Source organism: Athene noctua, chromosome 1 (assembly GCF_965140245.1).
Source record: "Athene noctua chromosome 1, bAthNoc1.hap1.1, whole genome shotgun sequence".
In the NCBI taxonomy this organism is placed as follows: domain Eukaryota; kingdom Metazoa; phylum Chordata; class Aves; order Strigiformes; family Strigidae; genus Athene; species Athene noctua.
Window position 1 is genome coordinate 95,229,540 of NC_134037.1, and position 13,135 is coordinate 95,242,674.

Below are 13,135 nucleotides of genomic sequence, written 5' to 3' on the forward strand. Positions count from 1 at the left end.
TGGTACCATGCTCCCTGTCTTCGGACAGGAGGGGTAGCGGAGCAGGAATTGCCTACCATCCAAAGCTGTAAGATGAGCTCCGCAGTGGCAAGTTAAGGTGACCTTCTTTCTGGAAGCTTTGTGCTGATGAAGGGAGCAGTGCAAAGCCTTGCTGTGGGACAGGATATAGACCTTTCCGTTGACTTGTCCGTATATAATGTCTAATGCTTCCCCAGTGAATGGATAGCACATTTATTATGTCCCATAGCAAAAATATGAAAAATCATCCAACACATGAATGTACCTGGTAACACAACTAGTGGGCTACTGTTAACTTTGAAGACTTCCCCCCCCCCCCCCCCAAACCCTACAATAAACCATAAGATATTTCTATTATATATATTTTCATACAAATGGAATAGTTGATTAATAGCAAATATATAAACAATATATTTAGAGATACAAGACAGAATCATGCTCCCTATTAATCAGTTCCCTTGTAGCACAGACTAACACTGTATTTATTGCACTTCTCTCTTACGTTCCCTTGGGTATGATTTCATGGCCCACTCGTAAAAACTTCACATTTACAGCAACCGTCTTTCTATTACTGATGATAACATCTAATTGACATGTCAAACCTCCAAGGAATGTAGTAAATTGAACCACAGCCTCTAAGAAGAATAAAAGAGTGAAAAAAAGTAAATCAGCATGTGTCTCCTCATAACAGCAATACTAACTTACTGAAGTTTGCTAATGGAAGGGAGGAAAACTGTAACCCTTTCTCCAACTACAGTGAATTATCTATTAACCTCAAGGTCAGAAAATAAAGGCTTGTGACCTCAGACTGAAACTCACCTAGAAAAAAAACCTGAACCCACATCCATGACTGCAGTAATTCTAGATAAGAGACTAAAGTGAAGTAAGACAAAAAAAAGAAATATAATTTCTGCTTGTTACCATGTTATAGAACAGAGAAAATGCAGCTCCCCTCCCAATAGTTTCTGATCAACTAAATTTTAGTATTTAATTAGTAACTCTGTGCCTTAAAAATTTATAGTCAGGTAAAATTCATAAGTATAATTTTAAAAACAGAGGAAACTTCACTCGTGATGAAAGAGCACAAAAAGTCAGGCAAAACTTGTTTAAAGTAGTAGCTGAGGTAACAGCAAAAAGGCAGAATAACTTCATGAACATGTAGTTGAAGGGTATGAAATCTATTAAGAAAGAAAAACTGGTTTACAGGGATACAAGAAAAATAACAGAATGATATTAGGTAATACGATGTTCAGTACTGGTACTGAGAAAAGAAATTCTTACTGTGGGAACTCAGTGTGATAGAAAAGCAAAGAGCAGAACAGAAGCATCATCCCTTCAAGTATATGAACTGATCTGAAGGAGCATTATTCTAAAAAACATACACCATATACACCACATAGTGCAGAAATCCCCAAAGGATGAACTTAAAGATATAATAATTCTTCCATTTTGTGATTCACGGATATAATCTGTCCTGGTAAAAACATTACTGTGAATAAATCAATGGCTTAATACTGTATGTATCTCAATGTAGGATATTTTGTAACATTTAAGACCACACCTGTTTGCAACTGTGTACTTTTCAGTTTCAATAAAATTAGATCCTGAATATCAACAATCTAATTAGGGCAAATCTCCAGATTTGATGCGTTAACATCTGACTGGTCTCCTAACTATAAAAGGAGATGTCAACAGTTGCTACATTTAATGGCTTTGCCCATAAGAAAGGAAGGGCTACAGACAAAACAGTAACTTACCTTCTAGATCAGGAATATTTGGGCATCTCCTATTCATTGGGTTATTAGATGATCTTATGCAACAATGAATTTCGAAGTAAACAAACATAAGTGCAAAACAACAGTTTGTGTATTAGGCATTCCTTTCTTATCTCAATCAGATAAATGGGCCAGTTTCACAGGAGACCTCTATAATCTAAGTAAACTTTTTGTAGTAATATTTAGTAGGTGCTGAGTGTGTGTTCATGTGGATGCCTTGCATGCACAGACATTTTTGAAGAGAGAATATATAGCTGAGACAGAGCTAATTTTCCCCAGAGCAGCCCTCATAGCTCTGTGCTCTGTATTGGTAGCTAGAAAGGTGTTGATAACACACCAGTGTTTTGGCTACTGCTGAACAGTACTCACACAGCATCAAGGCTGTCTCTCCACCACTCCCCGCCTCACCCGGTAGGCTGGGGGCGGGCAAGGTCTTGGGAGGGGACACAGCCAGGATAGTTGACACAAACTGACCAAAGGTATATTCCATACCATATGACATCTGCTCAGCAAGAAACGCTAAGAGAAAGGAGGAAGAGGGGGGACATTTGTTATGACATTTGTCTTCTGGAGACTTACGTCCCAAGAAGTGGCTGGAACGTTGACTGTTGATGGAAAGTAGAGAAGAAATCTTCTGTTTTCCTTCGGTTCCATGTGCAGCTTTAGCATTATTAAACTGCCTTTATCTTGACCCACAAGGTTTTTCCCCATCTTTTTTCTCCCCACTCTGTCCTGCTGAGGAGGGGACTGAAAAGCCCAGCTAGATATTAATCTGGTTTCAGCAATCAAGGACAACAAGAAATATTTCTGTAAGTATGTGAGCAGCAAAAGAAAGACCAGGGAGAGCCTCCATCCCCTGCTAGATGTAGGAGGAAACACGGTAACAAGTGATGAGGAAAAGGCTGAGATGCTTAATGCCTTCTTAATGCCTCAGTCCTTAATAACAAGACCAGTTGTACTGAGGGAATCCAGCCTCCTCAGTCAGAAGACAGAGACTGGGAGAACAACCCCCCTGCAATCCAGGAGGAGACAGTCAGTGACCTACTGCATCACACAGACACAGACAAGCCTATGGGACCAGACGGGATACACCCAAGGGTGCTGAAGGAGCTGGCTGGGGTGCTCGCCAAGCCACTTCCCATCATTTACCCGCAGTTCTGGCTGACTGGGGAGGTCCTGACAGATTGGAAATTGGCCAATGTGACACCCATTTATAAGAAGGGTCAGAAGGATGATCCAGGAAATTACAGGCCTGTCAGCTTGACTTCAGTGCCCAGGAAGCTGATGGAGTAGCTCATCCTGAGTGCCATCACACAACACATGGGAGACAACCAGATGATCAGGCCCAGTCAGCATGGGTTTATGAAAGGCAGGTCCTGCTTGACAAACCTGATGTCCTCCTACAACAGGGCAACCTGCTTAATGGATGAGGGAAAGGCTGTGGATGTTGTCTGCCTTGACTTTAGTAAGGCCTTTGACACCATTTCCCACAGCATTCTCCTGGAGAAACTGGCTGCTCGCAGATTGGATGGGCACACGCTTTGCTGGGGTAAAAAAAATGGCTGGATGGCCGAGCCCAAAGAGTTGTGGTGAATGGAGTTAAATCTACTTGGCAGCCGGTCACAAGTGCTGTCCTCCGGGGCTCGGTATTGAGGCCACTCTTGTTTAACATCTTTATTGATGGTCTAGACAAGGGGATCGAGTGCACCCTCAGTCAGTTTGCAGACGACACCGAGTTGGTGGGAGTGTTGATCTGCGCGAGGGTAGGGAGGCTCTGCAGAGAGACCTGGACAGGCTGTAGCCATGGGCTGAGGCCAACTGGAGGAGTTTCCATAAGGCCAAATGCCGGGGGCTGCCCTTGGGCCACAACAACCCCCAGCAGCGCTACAGGCTTGGGCAGGAGTGGCCAGAGAGCTGCCAGTCAGAGGGGGACCTGGGGGTGTTGATTGACAGCCGGCTGAACAGGAGCCAGCACTGTGCCCAGGTGGCCAAGAAGGCCAATGGCATCCTGGCTTGTGTCAGCAATAGCGTGGCCAGCAGGGACAGGGAAGGGATCTTACCCCTGGACTCAGCACTGGTGAGGCCACACCTCAATTCCTGTGTTCAGTTTTGGGCCCCTCCCTACAAAAAGGACATTGAATGACTCGAGCGTGTCCAGAGAAGGGCAACGAAGCTGGTGCAGGGTCTGGAGCACAGGTCGTACGGGGAGTGGCTGAGGGAACTGGGGGTGTTTAGTCTGGAGAAGAGGAAGCTGAGGGGAGACCTCATTGCTCTCTACAGCTCCCTGAAAGGAGGTTGGAGAGAGCTGGGGATGAGCCCCCTTAACCCAAGTAGTAAGAGACAGGACAAGAGGGAATGGCCTCAAGTTGCACGAGGGAAGGTTTAGACTGGATATTAGGAATCATTTATTTACAGAACAGGTTGTTGAGTGTTGGAATGGGCTGCTCAGGGCAGTGGTGGAGTCCCCATCCCTGGAGGTGTTTAAGAGTCAGGTCAACATAGCGCTGAGGTATATGGTGTAGTTGGGAACTGTCAGTGCTAGGCTAACGTTTGGACTGGATGATCTCCAAGGTCTTTTCCAACCTAGATGATTCTGTGACAGAGCAGCTTGGTGGGCACCAGGCATCCATCTAAGATCAAACCACCGCAGAATATTGTGACTCAGTGAAGGCACTCCACTGTACTGCCATAGGATCGCTCTGCAATATAAAAGCAGTCATCTGCATTGTTGAGTCCTTACCTAGAAGCTGCAAATTTGTTCCTGTGGTGATTGGAAGAAAACCTTTGCTTAACATGATACAAGAAAGGAGTCATATTCTCCTCCTAGTAAGAAAATTAGGATTTCTATTATATTGAGCAAAGTTGGCAATAGTTGGCAATGGAGACCTCTTAAGATGACAGGTTTTTCTAGAATTGCTCGATGTTGTAGGTCAAACTGGGACTCAAATGTTTATGGGAGAAATATTTATATATTCTGAGCCTGTATGAGCAATCACAGAAGAACAAGAGAATTTACAAATATCTAAGATACACTGAGGTAAAGCTGAACAACAGAATGAAGTTAAAAAAAAGGAATAAACCTACTAAGAGCAAGTTTTCTTACACTATCAGAACTTCTCCATGGTAAATGGTTGAACAGGTTGTATATTTAAGTGAGACTAACCACTGAAAACAATGGTGTTTGTTGTAAGACAGTTTTTTTACAGACAGTTTTTACAGGCCTCAAAAGAGAAATACAAGTCTTCGATGACATGTGAGAAAAATCCAATACCTAAAAGAAATAGGTAATGATACTATGGGTATTATTTGGCATTGTTTATTTTCTCTGAGGTAGAACCGATCCAAACTGATGTCAGAGTTACTGTGATGTTTTCTTCACTCTCTTCACAGCAATGTGCATGAAGAGGAGCTGAGAACATGCCAGTCACAAGGCAAAGAGGAGCAAAGCAAAACCTCAGTGCATCTGGCACACACAGAGCTGCAATAAGTGTATGGCAAAACATTCAAGGGAGACTGAGACACTGCAGTTAGCAATGCCCTGCTACTCTGTTCAAGGCTCATTCAAAAGATCCATGTATCTTTGTGGCTGAAAAACGACCACAAGGAACTGAAAGTAGAAGTGGAAAAACAAAATGACAAATGAACAATTTGAAAACCTTCTTGTGATCCTGAACCACTGTTAAGAAATGTAACTTAAAAGAAGCCAGACCTTTCTTCAATCAAACTAGACTCAGCTAAAATAGAAGCTGGCAAATGAAATGTTAGACACAGAGTTTCCACACTTCTGGGAGGCTCCTAACACTCTGAAATGTAATATAATTCTGGTTTCTCTCTGAAATCTTAAATCTTCGTGCTTAATAAAGCAGGTCTGTGAAGCTGGAGCCTCTTCTTTTGACTTATTAGAATCTTTCAAAATGTGCACATCTAAACATATGGAAAAATATGTACTTCAGTGCCTCTATTGTTCAGAGCTTTTAAGCTCAGTAATTACACAAAATAACCCTTTGTATCTGTCTGACTTTCTCCAGTAGGCACTACTGGAGAATGAACAGATTAATGAGAAGCCTCAGTTTATTTTTGTGACATGAGGTTTGAAACTGAGCTTAACAACGCAGCAATTTCCCAGACATCTTACTTGAATATATTTCATCTTTGTATTGTATGATAGTGGCTACAGAGAGTTCGGCAACTCTGGAGGAGGCATATGGATTTCACAGAGTTGCTGTGAAATTTGTTTCATGTAAAATAGGATGAATCATGGTTGAAATATACTTTGACAGAAGAAGTAAAAGACCAGTTTTGCTGTGAAATTAACTTCATGTAAAACAGGATGAAGTGTGGTCAAAATACTCTGACATTGGAGATTCAAGAGCAGTTTCTTTTATCCTGTTCCATCCTGCCACTTGGGATCTCAGGCATAGGAGAGAATTAAGGAATATACAAAATTATGAAAACTGTTATTTTCTCATTCTAGGTATGACAGGACAGTAGATGCATGCAATACTGACACAAACCAGCAGAAAAAGCGTTGTGAGCATACAGTTAGTTGGAAAGGCAAGAGAGCTGACATATTCAAGATGTTTTATTATGAGAGAAAAAAGTCCTGTGAAAGTGGTTAAGGAGAAGAATGACAGATGAAAATGGATGTAAGGGAATCCTAGAGATGGAATCATAGAGTGAAGTGGAGGAACTAGAGGAGGACAGGAGGAAAAAGCTGCTATGTTTGTGGCTAAGTGTAAGTAACTACAAATATGAGTATGTAATGTGACACCCGCAGTTACAAGGAAAGATATTCACGCATTTCAAATATTATTTCTATAGAAAAAGAAATAAACACATCATGATAGAGATTAGCCTGGTTTCACAAACGTATATCCAGAAAAGAAAAATCCAAAGTTGAGTTTGTCACCAACATTACGTAAAGCCGAAGTATTTTCTCACTTGAAATCCTTAGACAATATGGAAAACACTCTTCTGTACATCTGAAAAGTGGTTTAGAACTGTTAAGTGAATGATCTAGATCTCTCTAGGTGTTCTTTACCTGTGATTTATTATCAAACAAAATACAGAAGTGCCTGAAAACTGGAAATGCACATAGTACATCACAGGATAAAAATAAGAAACGCTGGACAAAAGCAGTAAACCCCAAGACTGAAAATTATTCTTGAAAAATCAATCAGAAGACAGTTAATAAATTTTGTTAATGAATCTTGCATCCACATCCCAAAGGGCTTTTCATGTGAAAGTACTAATTATATTCATACAAAAATATAGAAAAAAATTTGAGGGGAACTGAGAATTTAGGATTTGAAATAGCTATTATATAATACAAGGATAATAAGCAATGGAAATGTGAAATTGTTTGAAAGTTTTTAAACATTTATCGTAACAGCAGTATACTCTGAATAACAAACAGTGAGTCCAGCAGGGAAAAGAAAAAGTAGTAAAGATATAATGCAGTATGTTATAAAACTTTGGAAAATGAAGTTTTCCTCCATAAGAAAATAATAAAACTGTCCCAAACCAGCCATATAGACAGTTGGTACCAACTGCTTTAGAACTTCCCATCAAGAAACAATATTCATTGTCTTCCAAACTCTATCAGAGTATTAGACCCTCTTTTCCTACTGGGGAATTGAACATGGTGTTTCTGTTGCCAGTAGGTTAGATCCATTTTGCAATAACTACACAAGAGAACTTTAAGGAACGACACTGAGTTGATAACCATCTTGATAACCTGTTTTGTATTTGTCTTTACCAGGCTTATTTTATCAAAAGTGTCATTAACTCCGAGGTCTGACTCCTACTGGCCTTTGGTATCTTCTGTTTTTCATTTGACTTTCAGACTCTTTGTCAGCAAATTCTTCTAACAAGTGCAGGTCTATTGTTCAATGCCAACACGCTCAAGCCCACTTATCATAAATGTTTGAAAACACAGAACGGAACGCAACTGTTTTTCATTACTGTCATACTGTGTAGAGAAAAACAGCTTATTGTGGGAAAGAAAAAAAAAAAGCCTCCACAGAACATCTAAAAATTGACAATTACACAACCAGTACGCATTAATTGGCTCTCACTTAGGGAAGGTACGCAAGTTTCCCCTGTGAAGATAACAGACATCCAGTTTCTGTCTTCAGCCTTTAAAAACTGCAAGAGGAGGAGGTCAGGAGTAGCCTGTCATTTCCTGGCTTTGAGCACTGAATTATTAATTTGCACAAAATACTACATTAAAAATACCATTAAAACAACCCAAGGCAGAATACTGATAGTTTAAAGTGGAAGTTTATGCTTCAAAAGACTGCCAGAACCAATATATGCTATCTAAACAAAATTTAATTTTCTTTCTCATAGCTTTGTTTGCCACTTACTGATTATCAAAGGTGTCTGTTGAGGTCTGTGTTTGCTACCTTTATGGTTCATCCTGCCCCTTGTGCCAGAGATTCTGCAAAATTATTTGGAGACCTCACAGCACACTTGCAAGACAGCACACCAATGACTTTCACAAAGGACTGTAACTCCACTGAAAGAGCAGGTAGAAAGCAAGCCAGGCAGCAAACAACAAACAAGACAACTCCTATACACGTCTTTGAAGACAGGAAAGTGAATGGAAAATATTACTAGCAAAGTAAATTTTCTCATTGTTAAGTATTCTGTCTATTCAAATGTGGGCCCCTGTGAAATTCTTCAATGTTTTAACTCCATCCACTTTCATTTGCTACTGCTGCTTATCCTACACAGAAAAGCAAGTAAGTTATTTTACTGGAGTCTACTGAAGTATATTAAACACAGAACTAATGCCAGGAAAGGTAAACCTGGGATTTTAAGACTTTATCAATCACTTAGACTGCACTCCCATCTCCAGAATTTGTAAGAGAAACAGACATAATTTGGAGTATACTTTCTGGAAAGTATTCGTATTTTAGCCCAACACAAATACATGTAAAATGGTTCCTATTTGACTGTTGCTCTGAGAGGTACATGTAGTCAAACAGGCAATCACAGTCCCATGCAAGGACATACCTAATTAAAATTTTTTTTAAACAAAGACACATAAGCCTAAGTGATGACAATGTTTATACCAATGTAGGATTAGTCCCTTTTGGGCTGGGATGTCCAAGTATTCATCAAAAATATTAGGACTTGGCCAAGACAAAAAACAGTTGCAAAATTTGACCACAGTAGGGAAAGATTTGTTTAATTACTCCAGGTGAGAGGGGTGCAGCAGCATTTATAAACATACAGAGAACAAAGAGATAAGGGTACTGTTACTTCCACCCAACTGAGCTGTAGTCTGGTTAAGGCAAATTGCTCAATGCAGGAATCTAACTGTCTGCCTAGACCTGATGATGAGTCAAACCCAGACACAGTGCACAAGTTTGATTCTTGCTTTTCCTGGGGGAGTGCCTGAATCACTGGACTAAAAAGCAGGTTTCTCTCTGTTAGAGCTGTGCTGTTTGCATAAAATACCAATGTAATCATGATAAGAGAAAGGACAGAGGCAGGGGAAAAAAAGATAAATCTCTTGCATCCAGCAGGAGTATCTTTACCATTGGACTATAACAGTAAACCAGACAAACTGTACCACCTCCACCTTACTACAGCATCTGTTAATTTTGGTTAAAACCCAACTCTTCATCTCCTCTGTTGTTGATAAAAATACATAAAGTGAAAATAACTTTTTTTCATGGCAAAAAAATCCACATTTTCAATTTGCTTAGAGATTTATTTTTTTAACTTACAGAAACTAAACCAAAAAGTCAGTTTTTCACATATTCCTACCAGTGACTGGTTCAATTTTCTTTTCTTCATTAAGATGTCTCCATCCCCATACTGAACCTTTGCCCAACAATTTTAAGTGAAGGCCTTCACCTAATGTGTGAGTCACTGAATGATGGTGTCTCTTCCATTCTACATTCAGCTGTTTTTGAGCACTATGAATATGGCTTTTTAGGTCATAGTACCATGTTTCAGTACTTTTTAGTAAAATAAAAGTGGTCCAGCTCTGACTGTATGCAATTATGATCCTCTGTACTTTACAGATCAGTATATAGTAATTTATATATTTTACATATTTAATATAAATATATAATGTAGAAATAGAAATATTATTGTATATATTTTTCTATATAATACATATACTTATTTATATAGTATTTAGAGTTATCATCCTGCCATTACAAAACAGTGTTTATGAATTCATTTCAGCATTTCTGCAAATCCTAATTGAAAAGAAAAAACATATTTAAAGGGTTTTCTTTACCATGGTGGTGTGACTGTAGTAAGAAAAAAAGACCAATTTACTGATCATAAAGGGCAAGAGATTCAAAATGAACATGAAAAAGTGCTGTCAAATGCAAAGAAATCTCCTGAAAATAATGGGGGGGGGGGCACAAACCCTTCAACTTGTCTCAGTCACAGATGATACAGTAGATACAGTATTTAAATGTAACTGCAGAAGACAGAAAACTTTCAAAGAACAGTAAGATTTTTTTTAAATTGATGCTTTTTCTTTACAATTTTCTAGTCCTTGCTAAATTGAACTATTCTGGAGTCCACTGAGCTTTTGTAACTGTAAGCCTCAGGACCAGGTCTTTGTATTTATTTAGAGCAGATAGTTACAGACAGTGCAAGGACACTGTAAATCTGCAGAATTCAAGATTAAAGACTGGCATTTTGCCAGCTGGAAATGTGCCTGTCAGAGCAAGAAGTTAAGCAAAATGCAGTTCTCTAATCCATGTGAAAATAGTTCCTGTAGCCACAGCTCTGAGATCTTCCAGAGCACCTGTGTTTTCGAATCAAGATCTTAAGTATACCATGAGAAGGCAGCTATCTTTATTTTGGGCATGCACCTATATTTGTCCAAGGTTAAGTCTTTAGAAAACAAAAGTGTAGTTTGAACATACTGAGCAGATACTTGATCTGTGAAGTCAATCAGCAATTCCATCTGCACTGTGCATACTTAAACAAGTGCTCCTTTTGACTGTTATAGGCTATTAGTATCAAAATGTACAAGGAAAAAGTGTAAAAAGATTCTGATTCTATCTCTCCCTCTCTTCTGTGGTTTCAGCCTTTTAGTGCTCGCACTGCTGGAGGCAGACAAAAAGATGAATTTTATCTATTACACTGAGATGCCTTCCAGAATGATTAAATCTCCTTTCCTCTTTCTCTAGACCCGCAGAACCTAGGTTTTCTGCTCATCAATACCCTGCCCGTTACAGACAGTGAAAGGACATGTCAAGTTCTCCTTCATCAACACATCTAGACTGCATTGTAACATGTTTGAATTGCACTATTTGTTAAGAGATGAAATATAAACTTTAGAAAAATGTGTATCAGGAGTGTTGCTAAAAAGGACTGAATAACTCGCTTGATGTGACAAACTGAGATACGTCTCTGAATTTGTACGATCAATTTTGTTTTGGTTGGCAGAAATACAGGATGGGTGGTGGCTGTCCACATATGAGCTGATGACTTCAATTTTGTCCCAGGAAAGAAAGCATATCTTACAGAAAACTGACTCAGGAAAAAGGAGGTTAATAAGATTTTTATAAGGCTGAACTTCCTTGGGGATCAGCCAGGAGATCATATCGTATCACTGAATGCTGAGCATACCTGGCTTCTGGATATGGAACGTATACATTCACAGACTGTCTTTTCAGTACCCATGACAAGTATCTGAAACACTCTTTACTTAGAATTAGAACTATCAAATGGTTTAAGAGGGCTATCATCACTGAATTATTCTTCCATACTGGAAGAATGGATTTTATCAGCAGACCCAGTAATTGCAGAAAAGCCAATGGACAGTATACATGTGAAGAATATTCATGCCCAATTTCTCCTGATTTAAGTATACAAATGAAAATGAAACAGTTTTTGTCTCTTTTTAATCTATTTTAAGAAGCATGTTCTTTCTATGGAAGGTCCCTGTTCAAAGTCAGAGCAGTCAGTACATTTAAGTCAGGTACTCTGCTTTTGAACAGGGACAAGGTCAAGCTTAGGTAACCGTTTGATCTGCTATGGTTTGGTCCCCACCTACTCTCTCCCCACCCCCTTCAAATATTGTACAATACATTTATGTGCTTGGATAAAGGAGAACGGCATTTGATTAAGAAAATCCTTTACCAAGCATGCTCTCTTTCCTCTCCTACCATGATTCTTAAGGCAGGGTACGGTAGGCAGACTGTTTCTGAGAATGAAAAATCAAACTGATTATTTGAAGATCCAGTACTGATGTGGATCTTCAAAATTTGTTTCTGGCTTGAAAGTCTAGATATGTAGCCACACTAGAAGCTGTTATCTCCAAAAGTTGTATTTACAGGTGTCTAGAGTTAATAATCTACAGGTTATGTAACAATCTTTCTTTTCACAGTCAGAAAGTCATCTATCTATGAGTACTAAACAGAAGGATAAAAAAAACATCAGTTCCTAGTTCTGACTTTCTACAAATAAGTGGAAAAAATTAAACTTACTTGCAGGAAATTTTTGTGCGATCAGCCACCATAGTCCACTGCTGCTGATTCGTTGAAACCTCAATGTAGTAGCTGTAGCTCCGATCATCACAGTCCCAAAGTAGCAACCTACATATGAATAAGTTGAGTGAGAAGTAAGATAAACATTAAGCCAAGCTGCTTAAGTTTTCCAGTTCCTTATTTCCTCTTCTTAATCCTTTATAAATGTAGCTGTTTCTTTTGGAATGTGCTTCTAACTCTCAACAAGGTCTTTACTGTTTCTGTCCTCTCAAACTTGAGTGTCCTATTCTTATTATCCTAAGACCAGGAAGAGACTTACAGGCTTATAATAACCATCTTACTAACACTAATCTATTACATTTATGCAATTACTTTTAATTTATTTGAAAGTCAGTAAATGAACTGATTTATTTGGCATGTGGCATTGCCTGCTTTAAACCTGAATCAAAGATCTGTTTGGAAAGGTCAGTTTAAGATGGGAAAGAAAAAGATTACACTGTCTTCGTAACTGTATTTTTTTTTTTTTTTTGGTAAGTATATCAGAAATATTTTAAAAAAAGCAAGTAGGAAAATGGGAATTCCCAGTCCTAGCTCATCATAATATGAGCAAAAAGGCAATGAACTGTTGACCAAATTGCTAAAAACACAGAAGAAATAAGGAAGAAAATGGATATCTCAAGGACTCACTCCATACTCATTCTAACAAACATTCAGCTCTTCAGGAAGGGCACTAAATGACACACTGAACAACCTTCAATTTCCATACTTGTCTCACGGAGAAGATCTAAAGCATCAGGGATGTGATTTAACATATATATAATTCTCAAAAAACACTTATAGCAAATGTTTTATCTTTATATGGGGATTATC

General features: G+C 39.0%; 1 protein-coding gene across 1 annotated transcript in view; it reads right to left on the reverse strand.

Moving 5' to 3' along the window:
* The window catches only part of BTBD9 (BTB domain containing 9), a 129,185-nt gene that overhangs the window by 19,609 nt on the left and 96,441 nt on the right, over positions 1 to 13,135 (reverse strand). Inside the window, exon 10 of the mRNA XM_074897026.1 lies at positions 12,266 to 12,373. Coding sequence (XP_074753127.1) covers positions 12,266 to 12,373 — 108 coding nt within the window. The remainder of the gene's footprint in view (positions 1 to 12,265; positions 12,374 to 13,135) is intronic.